This window comes from Clupea harengus, chromosome 15, assembly GCF_900700415.2.
Source record: "Clupea harengus chromosome 15, Ch_v2.0.2, whole genome shotgun sequence".
Taxonomy (NCBI): Eukaryota; Metazoa; Chordata; class Actinopteri; order Clupeiformes; family Clupeidae; genus Clupea; species Clupea harengus.
The window spans coordinates 7,371,971-7,395,339 of NC_045166.1; the positions used below are offsets into that span (position 1 = coordinate 7,371,971).

General features: G+C 42.4%; 2 protein-coding genes across 2 annotated transcripts; one reads left to right on the forward strand and one right to left on the reverse strand.

Moving 5' to 3' along the window:
- Positions 1–8,538: 8,538 nt before the first annotated feature.
- On the forward strand, positions 8,539–16,217 carry LOC105889781 (G-protein coupled receptor family C group 6 member A-like). Its single transcript, XM_012815708.3, has 6 exons — positions 8,539–9,012; positions 10,859–11,174; positions 11,324–12,085; positions 12,185–12,403; positions 12,638–12,764; positions 12,921–16,217. The coding sequence occupies exons 1-6, from the start codon at positions 8,786–8,788 to the stop codon at positions 14,105–14,107; spliced, it is 2,838 nt and encodes a 945-aa protein (XP_012671162.2). The 5' UTR covers positions 8,539–8,785; the 3' UTR covers positions 14,108–16,217.
- A 1,032-nt stretch (positions 16,218–17,249) lies between these two features.
- LOC105889782 (G-protein coupled receptor family C group 6 member A-like) lies at positions 17,250–22,514 on the reverse strand. Its single transcript, XM_031582198.1, has 6 exons — positions 22,105–22,514; positions 21,534–21,852; positions 20,644–21,405; positions 20,259–20,477; positions 19,660–19,786; positions 17,250–19,313 (listed from the first exon to the last, which is right to left on the reverse strand). Exons 1-6 carry the CDS (start codon positions 22,299–22,301, stop codon positions 18,097–18,099), a joined length of 2,841 nt encoding a protein of 946 aa, XP_031438058.1. The 5' UTR covers positions 22,302–22,514; the 3' UTR covers positions 17,250–18,096.
- Positions 22,515–23,369: the final 855 nt, after the last annotated feature.

A 23,369-nucleotide genomic window follows, 5' to 3' on the forward strand; every position in this document is an offset into this window, starting at 1 on the left:
TCTTTTTAACCATTTATCCATTTTCGTGCAGAAACCGGAATGAGCTCCCGCTTCTCTACACAGGGCATCAGCGAGTGAAATTCTGACGAGGAAGCTAACCGTTGTGCCTATGTTTTGACTAACGTACCTGTGGCTATTTTTGGCAGTGTAATTATTTCGCTGAACACTACAATGTATACATGAGTGTATTTTTGGCATTGCAACTATTTAAGATGTCATGTCTATTTATAGGTCAGTTTGAAAAGGTAAAATGTAATGTATGGGGCGCCGTTTGTAAAATGTTGCAAGTTCGAAAATCCTGCTCAGTTTTCGTACATTTAGCATTATCATATGGAAAAAAAAGCATGACAATATTCAAATGTCACTTTTTCAAGCATTTAGAGATAAATTCATGTAAATTCATGCGATAACTTTTCCAAGGATCATTTTTGGCAGTAACACAAAGTTGTTAAATAATATAAATCTTTCATCTAAATGTTAATGTTAGATGTTAAATGTTAAATGTTAAATATAAATGTAAATGTTAAATATAAACGTAAATGTTCGATGTTATATATAAATGTTAAATATAAGTGTTAAATGTAAATGTTAAATGTAAATACAAATATCAAATGCTAAATGTAAATGTTAAATGTAAATGTAAATGTTCAGTCTACATGTCAGACTTGACGACAGAACATTACAATATTTACGGTAATTTGTAGCTTTCAGTAACACTACCAGGGATACCTTGCGGGCAAAAGCGAAGATGTCGACCAACAGTGGACATCGTCGAGCAGTGCAACCTACTCAATTACGATCGCCATCAAACACAGATCATACCACAATAGCCAGACAGAGATATCTAGAAAAAAAATTACATTTTGGGAACCTGTGATCCCTTTACTGCACCCGCTGATATTTGTATTTCTATAACGTCGTAGAAGTCCCTGCCTAAGCTCCAGTTTGGAGATATTTACATATATCTAATAGAAAAGCCGTCCCCCTACACACCTCAAAAACTGAAAGTCTACCAAAAGCACAGATAGTAATTTAATTTTCAGAAGGGGATGGGTTCATAACGATGTCGTCTGGAAGGTGAAAACTAATAAACATCTTCATTATCAGAGCAAAGATGATTGCCATTTAATAGCTAGCTACCAGCTAGCGAGCTACATGCTGTTAGCTAGCAGCCTTTAGCCTACCCAACACTGTTCTTTATCATTTGACACAATTTCCTGGTTAACACAAGTACAACCACCTGGTCTGGCGAATGACAACTGAAATTATCTTCCCAAGTATTTTCTACTGGCATTGTAGTATTACCAGTTGGATGACAAAATACAGTAGCCTAGCCTACTTGCTTAGGTACTTGTCGCAATCTCAGAGCAGAAACCGGGTAATCCAATTTTAATCGTGTTGATGCTTTGTTTCTTGTCTTTATTTCTTGACCTATTCCCGTTTTAGGTAGTTATTCTGATAAATGAGGCGACCAAAACAGGGTTAATGCTTTTATTGCAAGCTCCAAAAATAAGGCTACTTTACTGCCCGCCTGAGAAAAGTTGACCCAGAAGACGTCTACAATCAGCTGGAAACAGCCGGGCTTGTCTCCTCGCCGATTTGAACAGCCAACCGAGCAACAACTGTCTGGCATTTTACTACCTATGTCAGACAATTTTAAAGCGGATATATTAAATAATCTTGAATGAAAGATGGTCAGTTCCTGTATAAATTCCAGTGGTAGACAGCTGTGGAGTGTATTTCTTGCCCGCAAGCTGGTAATTCTGACGTGACGTGAAAACTATGAAAGCCAATTACCGTAAATATTGTAAGGTTCAGTCTTCAAATCTGACATGTAGACTGAACATTTAACATTTACATTTAACATTTACATTTAACATTTACATTTAGCATTTACATTTAACATTAACATTTAACACTTATATTTAACATTTATATATAACATTGAACATTTACGTTTATATTTAACATTTACATTTACATTTAACATTTATATTTAACATTTACATTTATATTTAACATTTACATTTAGATGAAACATTTATATTATTCAACAACTTTGTGTTACTGCCAAACATTATCCTTACATGAATATCTCTAAATGTTTGAAAAAGTGACATTTGAATATTGTTGTGCTTTTTTCCCCATATGATAATGCTAAATGTACCAAAACTGAGCAGGGTTTTAGAACGTGCAACATTTTACAAACGGCGCCCCATAGTAATGGGCTGTTTCACTTTGAAAATGCAAATCACCCCCGCGTACCCCCTACGTCCCTTTGCGTAGGCTACTCCTGGGGGTATGCGTACCCCAGTTTGTGAAACACTGTAGGCCTATATAATCCAGGGTACAGTAGTGTTGATGTTTTTAAGCACATCACCAATCTTTGGCATTTGCACAAATCCACGCTGTCAGTCAAGCCAAAGGGGTGGTCTACAGTAATCATATCTTGTGAAATATACATATAATAATAATACATTGTAATAATATAATTGTTGAGTTGTGGTGCACTGTTGCTGCAGCTACCGTTGCATTCGGATGAAAGAATAAATGATGGAGTTATCTTTAGCCGTTCTTGGCGTATTTATTGAACAGGCTTCTGACACATCAGTCTCACGGTCAGAGCTAACTTCAACTGACTAACATATGGCAAATCGGCCTTTATAGCCTGTACCCTAGCGCCACCCTGTGGCGTAACCATATATACATACCACAGTACAGCATTACATTACATTACATATACATCTGAGTACATAATGAACATATCTCAACACCCCCACTTGTACTCAGGTTGCTATACTTCAAGCAAAAGAAACACAGAAAAACAGAATGAATGTGAACCTCTGTCATACACATATCACTCTCCAAAAAGAGCACTTGCAAACCTCTTCAGTTTCAACTTATTTACAGGTTTGGTCATTACATCAGCAATCATGTTATCGGTAGAACAATACATCAAAATCACCCTTCCCTCAATCACAGTTGACCTGATAAAGTGGTGTTTACACCTCCGTCTGTTTACAGGGTTTTTGGCAAGAGCTATTGTCCCCTGATTGTCCTCATGTACAATAGTTTGTGTGTAATTGTGGTTATCTATACCCCCTAGTAACTGCTCCAGGTATAGACACTCCTGTATGGTTGAAGCCAGTGCCATGTATTCTGCCTCGCAGGTGGAAAGCGCAACTGTGGGTTGTTTTCTAGTCTTCCACGAGATTAGAGAGCTGTTCTGACTAAGACTGACACAGTATCCTGTGGTACTGCGTCTGTCACTGGTATCAGCCGCCCAGTCAGCATCACTGTAGGCTTGTATACCTAGCTCCTCACTGTCATTTCTCCTAAAGCTTAACCCTTTCTCTGCAGTGCCTTTGAGATACCTTAGTACGTGCTTCACAGTGGCCCACTGCTCCTCTGTAGGCTCTGCAAAGTACTGTGATAATCTGCTCACTACAAAACTTAAATCTGGTCTGGTACAAGTAGTCAGGTATATAAGACTACCTACAGCCTCCCTGTACATCCTGACATTTTCCATCTTTACTGCATCGTCAGTATACTCTAGCTTCTGCTCACAGGGTGTTTCTCTGGTCCTACAATCTTGCATATTAAAACGCTGTAGTATCATGTTAGTGTACCTTTCCTGTGACATCTTTACACATCCATCTGTTTGACTGAAATCAATACCCAGAAAATGTTTGAGTTTGCCTAAATCTTTCATCTTAAACTTTTCTGCGAGCATCTCTTTCACCTCTTTCAGTCTCTCTTCATTGCTTGCTGCAATGATCAAGTCATCGACCCATGTGATTATGATCAACTTCCCTTCTTTTGACTCTTTGACATAAACACAGTGGTCGGCTGGGTTTTGTGTGAATCCATCCTCAGTGAGGCAATTGTGCAAAACCCTATTCCAATTTCGGCCGGACTGTTTAAGACCGTAAAGGGATTTCTCTAGCTTATAAACTATACCCTCTTTTTCTTCATAACCCTCTGGTGGATTGATGTAGATCTCATAATCTATGGGAGCGTGCAAGTACGCAGTTTTCACGTCCATTTGGTGCAGGAGTAAATTCTCCTGTGCAGCTTTTTGTAGCACCACCCTTACACTCGTCATGTCTGCCGTGGGTGAAAACGTCTCCCCATAGTCTACTCCCATTCTCTGGCTGTAACCCTTGGCCACAAACCTTGCTTTGTATTTGTCTCTCCCATCTACATCAGTCTTGATGGCGTAAACCCATCTACCCCCCACTGTCTCCTTGCCTATTGGCAGTGCTGTCGGGGTAAAGGTCTTGTTCTCGTTTAAGGACTGGATTTCCTCATCCATGGCCTTTGCCCATTCTTTTGAGTTAGCTGACCCCATTGCCTCCCCAAATGTCTGTGGAATGCCACACACCGCTCTACAGCAGTAGTCTACTGTGATATGAACCGCATCACTAACACAGTTTTCAGTTATGAACTCATCTAAGTGACTCGGCTTCCTTCTTTCTCTAGTTGGATACCTTCTACTCTCTGGTTCACCACTTGTCACACTCTGTTGTGTTTGATTATGGTCACTAGACCTCGCTTCTGTACCTGGACTATCACTATTTTCTGTTTTCCTACTCACCCCCTGCGTGGTTCCACTAGTCCTGGGTCTCACAGTGTCATCATAGCTATCACTTGGATCTGGCTCACATGTCTGTGTTTGTTTTTCCACAGTTGACTGCCTCACAAACTTTACTAGTCTGTGTTTTTGTACTTTGTTTGTATCTGGATGATACACCAAATACGCTGGGCTGTTCTTGTCGTGACCTACAAAATGCCCCTGATCACATCTGGAATCAAGCTTCCCTTTGCTCTGTTTGTACGTGTAACATACAGACCCAAACTTTTGCATTTTGGATATATTGGGCTTTTTGTCTGTTAGCAGCTCATAAGGAGTCTGCCCTGTACGTCTGTTAAAACATTTGTTCCGTACCATTGCTGCTGTTTGTACAGCGTAGGGCCATAGCTGCTTTGGTAATGTACTTTCAACTATCATGCACCTACCCATCTCAAAAAGAGTACGCCAACCCCTCTCTGCTGTTCCGTTCTGGTGTGGGGAATAAGGAGCTGACGTTTCATGTCTGATCTTATTCTTCCTCAACACTGCTTGGAAATCACTGCATGTAAACTCTGTTCCGTTGTCGGATCTGATGCACCTCACCTTCCCATAAGGGGATATATCTGCTAGGAACTTTTCCGTAGCCTATACTGTGTCACTTTTCTTCTTTAGAAAATAAACAAACACTGCACTTGAGTAATCATCAGTAAATGATTGCACATATTTGTAACCATCTCTCGACTCAGTGGCTACAGGACCTGCAAGATCTGTGTGTACCATCTGTAAGGGAGCCTTTGCTCTGGTGTCAGGGTCCCTATTTCTGGTTTGGGCAAACTTTCCCTGAATACACACCTCACACTCTTGTTCGGGCCTACCCGTTTTGCCTTTGATCTGCATACCTACAACAACATTTTGCAACTTAAGAACATCGTCATAGTTACAATGGCCTAATATTTCATGCCATGTCTGTATGTCGTGACAGGCATTACACTTATCATTAGATTCAGATTCAGTATGCAAATAATACAGCTTTCCATACACATGAATGTTAAATCTGGTACCACCTCTGGTTATCAGGACATCTTTATCTTCTTTGAAGACAACCGTAGCTCCGCTCGTAGTAGCTGCCTTCACCGAGAAGATGCTCTGAGGATATGACGGTACGAACAAAGCGTCTCTCAGTGTCGCCTTTCATCGCTGTCCGTTGCTGTCGATGAGGGAAACCTCAGCATTCCCCCTCCGCTGAGCAATCTCGCTGCACCGGGTGCCGTCTGCCAGCTCGACAATGTGCGTTTCTGGCCTGAACGCGCTGTCGAAACTCTTGAACACGGTTATGTCAGTGATGACATGAGATGTAGCTCCCGTGTCCACCATCAGACCCCTCTCCTGGATGCTGCGCGCCGGCTGCCGCTGGGTTCTGGTTCCTCCGTCTCTCACCGTGAACGCGTAGTCCTCGTCGGCATCTTCTGAGACTTTACTCACACCATCTTGTTTGTCCTTACGCCTACACGTGGCATCTTTGTGTGTGTCACTTCTGCAAAAACTACACCATGTCTTCTGTCGACACACTCTCGCTCTGTGGCCTTTGATGCCACACTTGAAACATAACATTTCTGTGTCTTCTTTGTTCCAGCCACAGGCGACCGTTTTGGCGGGACGCCTTCCACTCTTCCCTTGAGTCTTCATCACACTGTCGCTCGACTCAGCTGCGTTTATCTTCTCTGTTTCTTCAAAACTTCGTAGTTTAGTCTTGAATTCTGCAAACGTGATGTTATCGTCCGTATGTGCCACATTGCAAATGGCTTAAAACTCTCAGGCAGTCCTTTTAAGACCATAGCCACTAGCAATCCGTCTCCTAACGTTTCACCCGCGTTCCTCAGCGCTGTGATGGCGGTTTCTGCTCTGATGATATAGTCCATTATACTCTCATGGTTTGCCTTCTGAAGCGATGTCAGCGTGGTGTACAAGTTGATTATACGGGGCTTTCCCCTCCCTGCATAATACTCTCTCAATATTTTCAGAGCTTTTCTTCCTTCATTGGGCGCATCTCTCATAACTAACGAGAGGCTTTTGTCATCCAACAGTAAAATTAGCTCTGCATATGCGTCAGCATCAGTGGCGGTGCGTCAATACAGGGCGCAAGGGCGCCGCCCCTCCTAAAATTTTGAGATGAAAAAAAAAAAAAAAAAGTAAAAAAACATTATATACCAAACAATTAAAATAGGAACTGTACTGTGTTAACGCGTTACATGTGTGTGTGAGACTGTAAGCCCCTGCCAACAACCACTTAAATGTGACCAAATATAATATATTGCCATTCGTTATCACTGAGATAAGCCCCTCCTCCCTGGAGGGGCGCCGGCCAAATGGAAGTCAATGGGAGCTCTCATACTTTTCTGCAACATTTGAGGAAGGACAGCTTCTCATTGGCGGATGAAAGTTCGATCCTGGGGCGCAAAATTTTGCGCCCTGACCAATGACATCGTTTTTTATTTCAACGCGACTGGACTATTCGTCGAATCAGAGACCTTTATCATTCCCTCACATCCCATATACATCTCACGTATCTACGAGAGCAACATAGCTAGCAGAGACTTTGATTCTGTGAGTATGCCGACTGAAAACTTTCGAATCGACGATCAGATGTCGATAAGAAGAGACTGAAAGACATGGGACCCGAACGTCCGGATTTAAAAATGCAGCAGCAGAGCATCGACCGCGGGAGGACGTACACCCGTAGCTTCTCCTCAAGCCTGTATGCTAACCGGAGCTGGTTAGCTGGTTGTTCAGTGAGTGATGCGTTTTTTTGTTTTCCCTGCCTGTTGTTCCAAAGTCCTGGGACTGAAACAATCTGGACTGCAATGGGGATGAGGGATCTAAAGCACTTTAACGATAAATGTAAGAAGCACGAATCTTGCCGCAGCCATCTAACTAACAGCCTGAAGCTAAGCCTCTTTGGAAGACTGAGTATTGCAGAGCAGTTGGACGAAGGGTACCAAATTGGCATTCGAAAACATGTAGTATCATCCAGTGTTTCTGAATCTATTCTGCTCTAAACCTCCAGTATAATCCAGTATTTCTGAATCTATTCTGCTCTAAACTACTGGTATCATTCAGTCTTTCTCACTCTATTCTGCTCTAAACCTCTACACCCTGTGTTTTTTTTTTATCTACTCTGTTTTAAACTTGTACACAATGTTTCTGAATCTAGTCTACTCTAAACCTCTCATACTTGGTCTCATCTCCGTCGAATGTCGGTCGAGGCAACCTGCTCATCCCTCATTGTTCCATCATGCAAGCTTGCTCTTCTCCTTAGCTAGCTGCCCGTTAGCACGCGGTTCGTTGCGACTTTCTAACTGTCAAACTTTTCTTCCGAACGACTCCTGGGCCCATAACCTGTTGAGTTGTGGTGCACTGTTGCTGCAGCTACCGTTGCATTCGGATGGAAGAATAAATGATGGAGTTATCTTTAGCCGTTCTTGGCGTATTTATTGAACAGGCTTCTGACACATCAGTCTCACGGTCAGAGCTAACTTCAACTGACTAACATATGGCAAATCGGCCTTTATAGCCTGTACCCTAGCGCCACCCTGTGGCGTAACCATATATACATACCACAGTACAGCATTACATTACATTACATATACATCTGAGTACATAATGAACATATCTCAACAATAATGATATACCATTATTACTATATATCTATTGTGGTGTCAATGCCAGCAATGGGGAAATCCACCTGACTTTGGGTAAGTGTGTTGTGGAATTCTCAGTAAACAGGTGACTCAAACAGGAAAATATAATATTTCCAGGAAATTTGCGAGATAGCCATGCCATCAGAATGATGTGTGTGTGTGTCTATGAATGTTTTTGTGTTTAGAGTACACATACACGTTGCTGTGGTCAGGAAAGAATAAAGCTATATTAAATACAATGTGTATTCGATGCTCTGTACTGGTATGAGTGTGAGGCCGCATACTTGAGCATATAGCTTGGATGCAGTGCGTCAGCTGGTATGCCCACATGTTCGAGGAACAGAGAACCATTCACTGATAAGGACTCACAACAAATCACTGACAGTTGTCTTTTTCCTAAGAAGAGTATCACCTCTGACCAGTGTTTTTATTAGCCAGGAGGATGTGGGCGGGTGTGGAATGTAGTGGCTAGCAGCCCAATAACTTACACCTTTTGAAGACTAAAGAGCCAGCGATGAGATGCACAAAAAGAAGCCGAGAGATGACGACCTGTACCGGGCTGTGTTACATGTGCTTGGTGATCGTGGCAAGTTGGGGGAGTCTAGAATGTTCACACTATACTGAGCCACTCGTGGCCACGAAGGATGGCGACATCATCGTCGGCGGAATCTTCCCTGTGCACGAGAGCGTCAACTTCAACGACAACTACGATGGAAGGCCGTCCGAGCGAACGTGTACCAGGTGAGAATATGCCGTTACGAGTCTTACAGGTATGGTGGCTTGCAAATGTATTCAGTCCCCCTGAAAGTTATCACGATTATCTGTTTTACAGAACATATTTACAGATATTTTTCCAATCAGTATTGTCACTGTGAACACATATACATGTGTGAACACATATGTAATTTGTGAACCATTTGCCTTAAATCTGGAACTCGTTTAAAGGTACAGGGGTTTGAATACTTACGCAAGTAGCATAGTTTATTTCAGGTTTGCTTTTTCTTTTTTAAGTTAGCAGACAAATCATTTATTTTGCCTGATTCTAGAGCATGAAGGCTAACAATACAAATACTGATTGGGGAATTTTGTGTAAGAATCTTTTGTAATGAAAATGGTGATGATTTAAGCAAACAATTTAACAGTACAATATGGATAAGAATAGAACAGGATACCAAGAATTGTCAAGAATTCCAGTTCCAAGCATTCTAAATTGCATTCAGGTACACTTACCAAAGTACAGAATAGTGTAATGGGAACATGAACTATGACTGAGCCTTTCTTACAAAACTGAACCAGCTACCAAATAGGGATATGACTAAACATGGATTCACATAGTTGTAAACACAGATGAATTAAAATGAATTAAGAGAGTTGACAGTAGAATACATCTTTAAAAACTGCACAACGTTTTCTTATATACGTATATATATATTTCCTATGATAGTAGTAGTAGTGATGTCCCTTGGTAGATCCTAGACCTGGTAGGCCTAGTGATCAAAACACATGAAACAATAACTGGTTTGGGGTGGTTTGAAGCAAGACACGCTGACCAGGAAGTAAGTTAATTATATCTATGTGACGTACACACATAGTTCAGATGAAATGAGATAAACTGCCATGGAACTTTGTAGCGCTGAGGTATTCCGGAATTCCGTAGGTATTCCGTAGCTTTATTGTTCTCTCCCTTGTACGTCGCTTTGGATAAAAGCGTCTGCTAAATGACTGTAAATGGAATAGTTTTGTTGAATGCAATTCCATTCCAAGTTATTAAATCTCATTGCCAGTAAATGTACATAGAACATTGTTAACAATAATATATGTATTGGATATGATAAACATAATCTGTGTAAAATGGACTGTACGGCACTAAGTACATGTCCTCATGACTCAAGTGTCACCAACTTCAATTTAATGTTGCTATTGCTGGCTTCTGCTGCAACTGCAGCTACTGATTCAAAAAGTGATGTCTTAATACACTGAAAATCTATTAATTCATAGCATTTTTTTATATTACAGTATATATGTTGTTAGTGATCAATGATTTTGATTTGATACATTTTAAAGGGGAAAATTGTGGAGAGAGTAATGTCTCAAATGTTTTTTGTAAATCCATGAACCATTTGTAAATACTGTATACATCATACTTTGCTCGTGCATTTGTCGTGAAATGTCATTTGTATCAGTGGAAACTGGGATGAATGTGTGTGATGGATGATCCATAAACGCAGATTCAACACTTCACACACAAAATTACAGATTTAAAAATTACAAATATGATAAAGTATATATTTACAACTATATATTAATTTCTACAAATCATAGTATGTTTATTCAAATGAGAACTTTAGTCACAAGTAAGGAGTTCATTGTACATGCAGTTACAAATCATTTCGAAACATTATTCTCTCCTTAATAGATAAAGGAGAATGATTCTCCTCATATGACATCTTCAGTACCTGACTCTCAGGTTTTGTGCCCCAGAGCTGGGTGCATACAGCCCCATTGGCACCACCTGAGCTGAGGTCACTGCTAACCCATGACCTCTCTATAATACCTCCTTGGTGTGAACCCCTGTGTTTTCATCCAGATATTCTGAGGCTCGGCTGCTCCAGGCCCTGATGCTGGTTGAAGCCGTGGAGTCCATCAACCGCTCGCCCCTGCTAGGCAACCTGACGCTGGGCTACCGTATAGTGGACTCCTGCTCGGACGTCACCACTGCTGTGGCTGTTACCCAGAGGTTCCTGTACGACTCTGTCTGCCCCCAAGAAGTCTGGAAGAGAGATGGCTGGTACAACAGCAGGCCCACCAGTCCCTCTAGACCCGTCAACGTTGTCATAGGAGGGTACCACTCAGAGATCTCCATCGCTGTGGCCAGGCAGCTGTCCATCCATCAAATCCCACAGGTAAAGCCAGTGAGAATGAACGTGGGAGTTATACAGTACATTTGTCCAATCAGGACGTTTTACCTTTCAAATGGTATAGTTATTCTATTATATTCTATGTATCTGTACGATGTGAAGTAAATTGATATTTGATGGTTTGTTTCGATCAGATCAGTTATGGCTCCACTGCGGGAATTCTGAGTGACAAATCTCGCTTCCCAGCTTTCATGCGGACAGTACCAGAGGACAATTATCAGGCACAGGCAATTGTTGACATCCTGGAGGACCACGGCTGGAACTGGGTGGGTCTGGTGACCACTGATGGGGACTACGGCCGATATGCCGCCCAACGCTTCCAGTACCATGCAAAGAAAAAAGGCATCTGCATAGCCTTTACTGAGGTGCTGCCGGACATCCTTGATGACACAGATCAGAAACGGGTGATCGGCGAAATCATCCAGAATATCGAAAACGACACTAGAATCAGAGTCATAGTGTCCTTTGCCAAACCAGATCACATGATGTACATCTTTCAGAACCTGACGCTTAATGCCAAGGGCCGCATCTGGATCGCCAGCGACAACTGGGCCACTTCCGAACGTTCCGTAGAGGACCTCACGCTCAGTGACATTGGGGTCGTCTTTGGGGTCAACCTGAAATCTGGAAATACGTCGAACTTCGAGAAGTATCTGGAGGGCCTGGATCCTGACCCGGACGCTCACCAGAACAACACCATGCTGCAGTGGTTCCTGTTGAGAGACGGCAAGGGCAAGGGCATGGTTCAGCCCGAGCTGGGAGAGACGCTGAAGAAGAGCATTTACCCATACGCCGCGTTCAGTGTGGGGCTGGCGGTCAGAGCCATAGCCAGTGCCGTGGCCAAGCTCTGCGCAAACAGAGACTGCAGAGGAGGCAAAGGGTTTGCACCCTGGGAGGTGAGTAAACACTGCTCTTCTTCCTCTGCTAAATTACAGCGTCATATAATACGTCCTTACTTTTGCTTTCATCTTAAAACTTGTCTGTTTTGTCTGTAGCTGAAGAGTGCTTTGCGGAAAGGCACATTTGAATATGAATCAAATGGCACTCAATACAAATTCAATAACCGTGGTGATCTCGAAACTGGCTATGATGTCACACTCTGGAAGCAGAACGGAGGCCAGGTGTACATGAATGACATCGTGGCCGGGTACAGAATCAACACCTGTAAGCTCTACTTTGTGAATGACGGCAACATGAAGATCTACAAAGTTGTGGTAATTCTCATCTAACAGTTTCCTACCCATCTACACACATTTTGATATTTCATATCACATCCAGAACATCTCAAAATTATGCCAGAAGGCTTCTCACTATGCTGCATCTATCATTTCACTACTAGCCTTACTCAGAAATTCACCCATGCCACCCAAAAATCATTTACTGTCTGAACGGATCAGCAGGCTTCAATAGAAGGGTCTCTCCATGCTGTCTTTATGCTGTTGTTCCAGGGTAATATGACCTCTGAATGTTCCGCAAGCTGTGATCCAGGAAGCATTAAGGTCATACCGAAGGACAAGCAAGTGTGCTGCTTTGAATGCACGGCATGCCCACCCAACTATTTCTGTAATGATACAAGTAAGTAGATGTTAATATAAACAATCAAACAGACACACATATACAACATTTTTTATTGTAAATACATTAAACACTGACTTCATCTTAATATATAGGCGCTGACCAGTGACTATGTGCTTTTTTCTATCCTTTTCCAAACTGAAACTATCTGTACAGATGCGGTGAAGTGCCTGCCATGTGAAGACAGTCAGTGGTCTGAAGAGGGCAGCACCATGTGCTTGGACAAAAGTGTCGTGTTTTTCAGCTGGAAGGAAGACTTTGCGATCGTCTTGTTGTCGTTCGCCGTGCTGGGTGTGATCATCACCCTGGTGGTGCTGGTGCTGTTCCTGGCTCAGTGGTCCACCCCTGTGGTGAAGGCCTCTGTTGGGCCCTTCTCACTCCTGCTCCTCCTCTCTCTGCTCGGCACCTTCACCAGCACCGTGCTCTTCGTGGGCAGGCCCAACGACCTCCAGTGCCAGGCGCGCCAGGTGCTGTTTGGCATCAGCTTCACCTTGTGCGTCTCCTGCATCCTGGTCAAGTCCTTCAAGATCCTCCTGGCCTTCCAGATTGACCCCTCGGTGAGGCTTATTCTGGACAAACTCTTCCAGCCCTACCTGATCATAGCGGCCTGTGTGGCTGTTCAGGTGGCCATCTGTACGGTCTGGCTCATTATGAGCCCTCCTAAATATAGTGAGGAGTATAAAGAAGGTGGTGTTATTCTACTACAATGCGATGAGAGCTCCTTTCTCTTCTTCGGCCTCATGCTGGCGTACATCGGTCTTCTGTCTCTGATCGGGTTTGCCATTGCCTTTAAAGGCCGGAAGCTGCCATACTGCTACAACGAGGCCAAATACATTACCTTCGGCTTACTCATCTACCTCATATGCTTCGTGTTGTTTGGCCCCATTTATGCCCACGCTCCACCAGGCAAGTTCCTCCCGGCAGTGGAGATGATCGTCATCCTCTTCTCGGCCTATGGCATCCTCGGGGCGCTCTTTCTGCCCAAGTGCTACACCATGTGCTTCAAGAAAGAGTGCAACACCAAGGAGGCCTTCCGCCAGAACGTGCGGAACTATGCCTGTCGGACGAGCCTAGAACCCCCGAGCATCTCACTGACAGACAGCTCTGACTTGGAGGAGCAATCCCGTGGCTCCCTGAAAGGCTCAAGCTCCCAGACATCGCTGGTTCCCAGGGAGTCATTTGATGGTGTCTCCACATTCTATGAAGTTACGCCGGTATTGGGCATTTCCACCACACATCTATCTCCCGATTCACCTGCACCAACAAAACCAGAAGAACCACGCTTCCTCATGCCGGCAAACAGGAAGAAAAAGGCTCTTGTGAGGCGTGCTACCACAGATTGAAGCACAGATCTACTACTAAAATATTTATTTCATATTATACTGTATATATAAATATATATATATATAGTTAATTTACTCTATGTGATCTTTGTGTGAGGTTAATATATGATGAACACCCGCCTAGGCAGCACAAATGTCTAAATACAGATTATAACTATATACTTTAACTTATTTAACTAATTCCTCAGAAGCCTTTATACAGTATATGTATGATTACATAATGCATATGTATGTTACACACAAGAGAGAGTACTATAGCAAATGTATGTTACACACAAGAGAGAGTACTGTAGCAAATGTATGTTACACACAAGAGAGAGTACTATAGCAAATGTATGTTACACACAAGAGAGAGTACTATAGCAAATGTAAAGTACTGTAGTAAGTAATGTAATGTACACAAATGAAAAGAAAGGCAATAGCATATTTTGCTCAAAAATGAGGCATTTCACTTGTTCATTTAAATCTTAATTTAAATTAAATAATTGTTTGAATTAAAATATTTTCATTTAAATAATTGTTATGGTATTTCTGTAATCAATTTCCATTGCTGGGCAACCTTGGAAAAATGCAACAATAAATAGATATGTATGTGTTTACAAATATATATGTATGTATTTTTTCTTTCTGAATCTTGGATGGTAGGAAACAAAAGTAGTTACCCTATATACAATTAACATACCTCCAACTAAAACCTGCATACTACTGCACCACACATACTGCTGCTTTCAATGGTTTCTAGAGGAAGACCTCTAAAGAGGTTTTAGTCCATTCTTTGCCTGAAATATATATTAAGTTGAAATGGATTCCCTGCAAAAACAGTCAGGCCGAGAAAACCTTACATTATGTTCCTAGCTCTTCTTTCTAAATCAAACTGTATAGAACAACTTGCTACACATTCTCCTTGCCTGTCTGTGTCTCTCTAAATAATTCAGTTCCTGTATTGGCCACCAGAGGGAGAAACTATACAACTTTTTGGACTTTGGACTACGTACAATATCCTCCTGGAAACCAAGAAAAAAAATATTTGTTGTGATTTCCTTGAAAAATGTCCACTACAGAAGACACAAGTCTATGGGTTGATTCTCAGGAGGTTACGTAATATGTGCCCTATTGTGTGTGTTTAACTAACCCCTTCTCATTTTTATGATGTTTTATCTTTTGTATCATGTACATTTTCACCTTTTTCTGTGTTTTTTGTTTTTGTTTTCTGCATGCACTTTTCTTCTTATTCAGGTGAGGAGCACTGAAATCAAAAGCTGAGCTTGGAAAAACACAAAGCAAAGTGCTGTAAAGCCCAGTTTCACTGGGTTTCCTTTCTTTGTTCTGCATGTCTCATTTCTAGCTTACATTGGCTGACATGATACTGACTTATCCTGACAGTATCCTTTTGAGCACATGTCCATAATAAAACATTATTTTGGGCACAACTTAAAAACAACAAAAAACTTTGTGACCGTCTTTGATAATGTAGCATGTATGGTTCTTATAATAACATTATGCAACAATTTGAACGAACAAGTAACCGAACAAGTCAGATGCCCAGCTGGCCTTTTTTCTGTTAGAATAGTCACTAAGAACTTATTAGCTTGCTATGTCTTGTGTCGCGCTTGCTTCATGTTTGGCTGTGTTGGGAAGTTGTCAACTTGCTAGTTTTCATCATAAACATCCTGGCCAATGTAACCTTATTGGTGTCATCCTTGTGTCACGATTTTTGTAGTTTTTCCAGATGCCCAAAGTCATCGACCTGTCCTGTTTCAGGCTAGCATACAAATAAATTAATCTCACGTCAAAAAATTTGATCAATCTTCGTCAATCTCACGTCAATAAGCCTCGAAGTCTGCAAACTTGAAAACCTAACTCCGCTAGTAATACATTGCACTGTCCAGTGTATATTAAGCATGTGGCCAATAACATTTTATTAGATTACACATAGGCTACTCCACATTCAAACGCTTAGAAAACAATGTATATGGGCTGAAAACGTGAGCAGTATTTCAGCGAATTTAAAATGTGTTAATTTGGTTTTGGTTGTATTAGCATTCGTCTCGGATGTCACAATAAATAAAACTATGCAGAGTCATATTTGTGGAAATGTTGTACTCTACCTTGTCAGTCTACATGCTTCTTTGGCTTCCGCCACTGCCTTCGCCGGTTCCATATCCTTCAGTTTGTCAACAAATACACGTGCATTGTGTACACTGTCCAGTAGGGGGTCTCGACGCGCAATTTGTTTTTATGACAATGGTGTTAAGAGTGAGCTACACTCCGCAACTTTAGTGGGAGCTCAGTAGCAAAACAAAACCTATTCTCGCGGAATGGGGCTTTAAAGTAACAGTATGTAGCAATTGTACTTTAGGGTTAGGATTAGCAATTGTACCTTAAAATAAGCTTTAAAAAATTGACGTTTAATATGGAGAATGGCCTCTGTGCCATTGCCATACCAAGGTCCGTAGGCATATTACTGCTCTATGTAGGTTTCTGGAAGCCGCCCGGGTACTACTCTCTGCCGGACTAGTAAGAAACTTATTTGCCGTCTTGCTTTGTCTTGTGTTGCACTTGCTTGATGTTTGACTGTGTTATGAAAGTTGTTGACTCACTAGTTTGTCATAGTGTCAAAGTAATCAAATTTCAACAGGTTTCGCTAGGTTGGCTAAACCTAGCGAATAGCAATTCCTCCGTTGTGCTGCTTTAAGAGTGGCTGCACAGTGTGATGCATTATTCATTATTCATTATACTTACCTACGAAAGAAACACCTTTCATATATGATGAGTCACAGTGTTTCGTTCAGTATTCTTTTGATATAAGTTTTAGTACCGCCACATCATTAATATCTTACCCCCCGGTCCAGAAAAGGACAAATTACTTTTCCCAAAGATACCAGGCTACCAGATCATTTTTCTATGGACAATGATTGAGTACTGACTGTAGCACTACAGTTTAGAATACAATTCTTTGTATTGATACCCCATGATGCATTAAACTGCAATGAAGACAAACATCTCTTTCACCTCAGAGGGAGTAAGAAAGGTAAGAGTAAGAAAGGTGGCATATGAGTTGTCAGTAAGTAAGTAAGTAAGTAAGTAAGTAAGTAAGTAAGTAAGACTTTATTTATATAGCACATTTCATACAAGAGTTGCCGTTCAAAGTGCTTTACATAAAATCAATAAAAACAAGCAGCAGGAGCAATGCATGGAAGGATATAATGCAAGACATTCGTCAACATCGTATCAGAACCTGATGTTCCAATAGGCTTCTTGGATTACTATATTCTCGTTACAAAAGTAATAAAAGTAATAAAACCCTTCTGCCTGGTCTGTAAAGTAAAAGGATTTAAAATCTTTAGCTCAGTCAGAACCCTAGTGTTGCTTCATAGATTCCGCCTTCCTTTATCTAATACTTTCCTCTCGACAAGGCGAACTAGATATGTTTGCCGTGCCCAGAGGCCTTCCAGGTGACCGGAGATAGCTCTCCCAATTTGTCTCTCTCAGAGACCGACTAAACCTTGTATAGCCCTCGCTATGTTTGCCGCGCCCAGAGGACCAGGGGACGGAGCTAGCTCTCCTAATTTGTCTCTCGTTAGCAAAATATCTGTGAGAAAAACAGGAGATATATTGAAGCCACAATATGGTTTTTGACAGTACTATAGTACCCTTAAAACAGTTTTACAGAGAAATAGTAGAGTATACATAGTGAAATAGTGCAAGATAAAATGTATAGTGCAAGTTACAGAGAAATAAAGTATAAATAGTGCAAGATAAAATTAATGAGATGCTTTGGTAAAAAGATAGGTTTTTAGCTGCCTTTTGAACACTGTAATAACATAGAATTCCACTTATGAATTTGACCATTTACCATTGAATTAAAAAGCATTATTGCAAATACAGGTACCACACATGAACACTGAACACATCTGAATGTGTCATCAATGAGCAGAGTAGACTGGAATCTCTCACCACCTCTATGTCTCAGTTCGTTATTACTGAGGTCAAGATATGCTATCATGTCCGTCCTGACCCCCTTTGTCCCCATCGATAGCAGGGAAGCTCTGTGGTTCTGGTGTCTGGAAACCAGGTGTCAGAGGCAAGATGTATATGCCAGATTCCGGAGATGTTCGTCCTTGGTAAGACTTCTCATCCTTTAGTCCCAGGGATGGCTCAGAGCTGGAGCTACTCAGGGAACTTCTGAAGGAGCCGTTGAGGGAGCTGTTGAGGGAGGAGCCACCGAAGGAGTCACTGGAGAAGCTGTTCTTGTAAGGAGGTGCATCTGAGGAGGTGCACGATTGCTTCATCGTCTTGCGATGGACGAACTCCCATAGCTTGCGCCGGAACACTTCACGGGTGTTGCTTTTACTCTTGAAGCAGATGATATAGCACTTGGGAATGAAGTGGCAGCAGAGAATGGTATAGGCAGAGATGAGGATCACAATCATCTCCACCGCCGGGAGGAAAATGCCTGCTCTGGCCTGGGCGTAGACGGGGCCAAACACCACCCAGCATATGAGGTAGATGACCATGCTGAAGCTGATAAATTTGGCCTCGTTGTAGCAGTTTGGCAGCTTCCGGCCCATAAAGGCAATGACCAATCCAATCAGGCCTAGGAGGGCGTTATATGCCAGCATGAGACCAAAGTAGAGGAAGTAGCCCTCGTCACACCTCAAGAGAATCAGACCTGGTCCGTATGGCTCCTTGATGGCGCTGGGAGGGCTTAAAATGAGCCAGACCGAGCAGATAACAACCTGGAGAGCCACACAGGCAGATATGATCAGGTAGGGCTGGTAAAGACGTTTCAGGACTTGCTTTACAGAGGGGTCAATTTGGAAGGCCAGGAGGATCTTCAAGGACTTGACCAGAATGCAGGAGACGCACAAGGTGAAGCTGATGCCAAACAGCACCTGGCGCGCCTGGCACTGGAGGTCGTTGGGCCTGCCCACGAATAGCACGGTGCTGGTAAAGGTGCCGAGCAGAGAGAGGAGGAGCAGGAGTGAGAAGGGCCCAACAGAGGCCTTCACCACAGGGGTGGACCACTGAGCCAGGAACAGCACCAGCACCACCAGGGTGATGACCACGCCAAGAGCGGCGAACCACAACAAGACGATCGCAAAGGTTTCCCTCCAGCTGAAAAACACGACACTTTTGTCCAAGCACATGGTGCTAGCCATTTCAGACCATTGGTTTACACCACACTTTATACACTCCTCCACACCTGCAGACAAAGTTAAGAGGAAAGGGACACATTAAAGAAACTTAATTTAAGGGATTGTAATGTGTACACATTATTTATGGAAGTACATGTGAATGTGATATATGTGAATGTGGGTATGTGTATGTGTATATGTATATGTGTATGTGTATGTGTATGTGTATGTGTATGTGTATGTGTATGTGTATGTGTATGTGTATGTGTTTAGTTTTCCATTACTCTATAATCTGTGTGTGTGTGTGTGTGTGTGTGTGTGTGTGTGTGTGTGTGTGTGTGTGTGTGTGTGTGTGTGTGTGTGTGTGTGTGTGTGTGCGTGCGTGCGTGCGTGCATGCGCGCGCATGTACATACTTGATTCATTGCTATAAGTGTTATTGCTGCATTTGGTACATTCAAAGCAGCAAACAGGCCTATCCCTATATACGACCTTCCTGTAACCCCATGCACAGTCATCAGAGCACCTGGATGTTACATTTCCCTGAGAGACAAAGGAAACAGTGCTTGAGACATTTACCAAGAGCTGGGAAAATTAGATTAGATTCATAAATTCACTTCAGAAATGTAATATATGTGAAATTAAAAAAGAGATTTAAATATTACAAAATATAATAATAAAGACATTTGATAAATGTGAAAAATAGATTTCTTAAATGAATTAACTAATACTATAATAAAAAGCACTATTGGGCCAGCCCACAAATACACACACAAAAAAATGTAGCTGTTGAACATTTAACTACTTATTTTTTTAAGGTATATGTGATTGCTACATTTTGTTTGACATTTTGCATAAATAACAGAATAATATACAAAACAGTTGCAGCTTAGTTGTTGTATAGAGCTTAGTAGTTGTGCAATGATAAATCACTCTAAATTGAATTACATGAATTTTACAATTACATTATGTGAAATGTAGAAAGATTTGGAGGAAGATGATTCGTTTTACTTACTGTTAAGCTGAAGACCTTCTGTTTTCCATTTCCCACAAAGTACAGCTTGCGAGAGGTGATGTTGTACTTAGCCACGATGTCATGCACATCCACACCCACACCATCTTTGTCCTTCCTCCAAAGTACAAGGTCATACCCAGAATTAAGGTCACCACGTTCATCAAAGCTGTACGTCTTTCCATCTATTCCAAAGGTAGCTTTCCTCAAAGCGTGCTTCAGCTACATCGACAAACCAACAACAAAAAGAACAAAAAAAGGCAAGCATACATATTAAGAGAGGAATCAACTGGAATAGACCAAAATCTACATAAAAGGGGAAAGCTCAGACTGTAATTTTCTGTTAGGCTTAGTCCCACCTCCCAGAGGAAGAGCAGTGTTTACCCACCTCCCAGTGTTCAAAGTTTTCCCCTCCTGTGCAGTCTCTGTTTGCACAGAGGTCGGCCACGGCACTGGCTATGGCTCTGACCGCCAGCCCCACACTGAACGCGGCGTATGGGTAGATCTTCTTCTTCAGCGTCTCTCCCAGCCCGGGCTGAACCATGCCCTTGCCCTTGCCCTCTTCCAACAGGAACCACTGCAGCATGGTGTTGTTCTGGTGAGCCTCCGGGTCGGGATCCAGGCCCTCCAGATACCTCTCGATGTGTGACGTATTTGCAGATTTCAAGGTAACCCCGACGATGACCCCAACATCAGTGAGGTTGGCGAACTCGAGCACACGCTGAGACGTGGCCCAGTTGTCACTGGCGATCCAGACTCGGCCCGTGGCATTCGGTGTCAATTTCTGCATGATGTACATCATGTGGTCCGCCTTTGCAAAGGACACCACAGCACGGGCTTTGGGATTGTCCTCCAAAAACTTGATCGTGCTATTGATGCCATCCTTAAGTTCAGTGTCATCGAGTATATCCGGGAGCACCACACTGAATGTTATGCAGATGCCCTGTCTCTCAGCGTGTTGCCGGAAGCGCTGGGCGGCATAACGGCCGTAGTCCCCATCAGTGGTCACCAGACCCACCCAGGTCCAGTTGTGGTTCACCAGGATGTCAACAATTGCCTGTGCCTGATAGTTGTCCTCTGGTACTGTCCGCATGAAAGCTGGGAAGCGAGATTTGTCACTCAGAATTCCTGTGGTGGAGCCATAACTGATCTGATTGAAACAATCACATCATACATCCACTTTAATGTATTAGAGAGGAATGGTATTTAAAAGTGACATTTTCAATTTGCATAAACCAGTTTCATAGAAAAAAAATGTGTCACTGTTACTTGCTTTACCTGTGGGATTTGATTGATGGACAGCTGCCTGGCCACAGCGATGGAGATCTCTGAGTGGTACCCTCCTATGACAACGTTGACGGGTCTAGAGGGACCGGTGTGACTGCTGTTGTTCCAGCCATCTCTCTCCCTGACTTCTTGGGGGCAGACAGAGTTGACATCCAGGTACCTCTGGGTAACAGCCACAGCAGTGGTGACGTCCGAGCAGGAGTCCACTATACGGTAGCCCAGCGTCAGGTTGCCTAGCAGGGGCGAGCGGTTGATGGACTCCACGGCTTCAACCAGCATCAGGGCCTGGAGCAGCCGAGATTCAGAATATCTGGATGAACACACAGGGTGTCTGAATTAAGACATACTAACTACATTGCAAAACCATACTTTTTTTTGCAAAAATTTGTCCTCTATCAATAATTTTTTTTATTTTTAAGAATCTGTTCGGTTAAAGTATTTAAAAGTTTTTTTTTACATAATTATTATTATTCTTATCATTGTTTTTGTTATTATTATTATAAATAAGTGTATCTGTCTCTATGTTTCCACTATGCTTATTTGTGATGGACTTCTTGCTCACCTGGTGCAGTTTCGCTCAGAAGGCTCCCCGTCTTTGCCGTCCGTAAAGTTAACACTCTCGTGCACTGGGAAGAGTCCCCCGATGATGATGTCACCATCCTTTGTGGCCACGAGTGGTTCAACGTAACATGAACCCTCAAGACTCCCCACAATCACCATGATCACCAAACACCGGTACCACTGTCTAATGTCCCTCATCCTCTCTCACTGTCTCTGAGTTAGTGTTACACTCAGTGTTAATGTAATCCACTCCACTGACCCTCTACTATTCCGGTTACACTCTCTCCACTCCTGCTTTACTTCATACTCTCCTTCCTCCTGGCAGACTGTGGCAACAGAGGGAGTGTCACTGCTTATTTTACAAGAAGTTGCTGGGAGTTCCTGTCTGACTCCATGCCCAGTTGGGCACTTACCCAAAGATGTCCTTCCTCGTTTGTCAACCCGTCTTCAGACTGAAACTGCAAATGTAAGACACAAATAAATATTACAGTCTAACAAGATGGCACAAAGCAGTTGTGAAATCTATGTGGAAAAAGTCAAATAAGGCTACTTTGGGAGAATGTTGTACACTCAATGGCTTCTCCCAAGTGATTTTGATCAGAACTTTTCACTCAACATTCACAAGAAACAGATCCCAAAAAACATATGTCTTTCACCAACATAATATTGCCCAAATCTGGAAGGTCCTATCCTTATATATTGCAGAAAAGCTAATCCATGCATTTGTCACTTCACTGCTTGACCACTGCAATGCTTTATTCCCCGGGTGCAGTAACCCCTCACTAAAGAGTCTCCATTTGATGCAAAATGCAGCCGCTCGCACATTTACTAGAACAAAAAATGTAAACACATTTCTCCTGTGCTCTTCCTCTCTACATTTAGGTCTCGTATACATCATCTTGTATGTATCAAGTCATCTTGTAGGTATATATGCCACATGTATGCTAATCTTGTTTCGTGTATTAATTGATCTGCTTGCTCCTGATTCTCTCTTCTCCTTCTCTCCTCCCTTCTCTTCTGCCCCCTTCCTTTTCTATCTCTCTACCTGGCCGGCTCCAAGCAGATGGGTCCCCCTTATGAGCTGGGTTCTGTTAAAGGGGAGATTTTCCTTGCCATCGTTGCCTTACTTGCTCTAGAAGCTCTGTAAAGCACCTTGAGACAATTTAAATTGTTATTGTCTCTGTATAAATCAAATTGAATTGAATTGAACTGGATTGAATGCTGTATACGTCCAAACTCAAACTCCTTGTGCCTGAACTAATGCCA

What these genes read in the sequence shown, in the direction of transcription:
- LOC105889781 (XM_012815708.3), top strand. Translation starts at nt 8,786, where the DNA reads ATGAGATGCACAAAAAGAAGCCGAGAGATGACGACCTGTACCGGGCTG. An exon ending in TCCGAGCGAACGTGTACCAG is followed by an intron (nt 9,013 to 10,858) that starts GTGAGAATATGC and finishes GTTTTCATCCAG; the next exon opens with ATATTCTGAGGCTCGGCTGC. An exon ending in CTATTTCTGTAATGATACAA is followed by an intron (nt 12,765 to 12,920) that starts GTAAGTAGATGT and finishes CTATCTGTACAG; the next exon opens with ATGCGGTGAAGTGCCTGCCA.
- LOC105889782 (XM_031582198.1), bottom strand. Translation starts at nt 22,301, where the DNA reads ATGAGGGACATTAGACAGTGGTACCGGTGTTTGGTGATCATGGTGATT. An exon ending in TCTGAGCGAAACTGCACCAG is followed by an intron (nt 21,853 to 22,104) that starts GTGAGCAAGAAG and finishes GTGTTCATCCAG; the next exon opens with ATATTCTGAATCTCGGCTGC. An exon ending in AGAAGGTCTTCAGCTTAACA is followed by an intron (nt 19,787 to 20,258) that starts GTAAGTAAAACG and finishes TTTGTCTCTCAG; the next exon opens with GGAAATGTAACATCCAGGTG.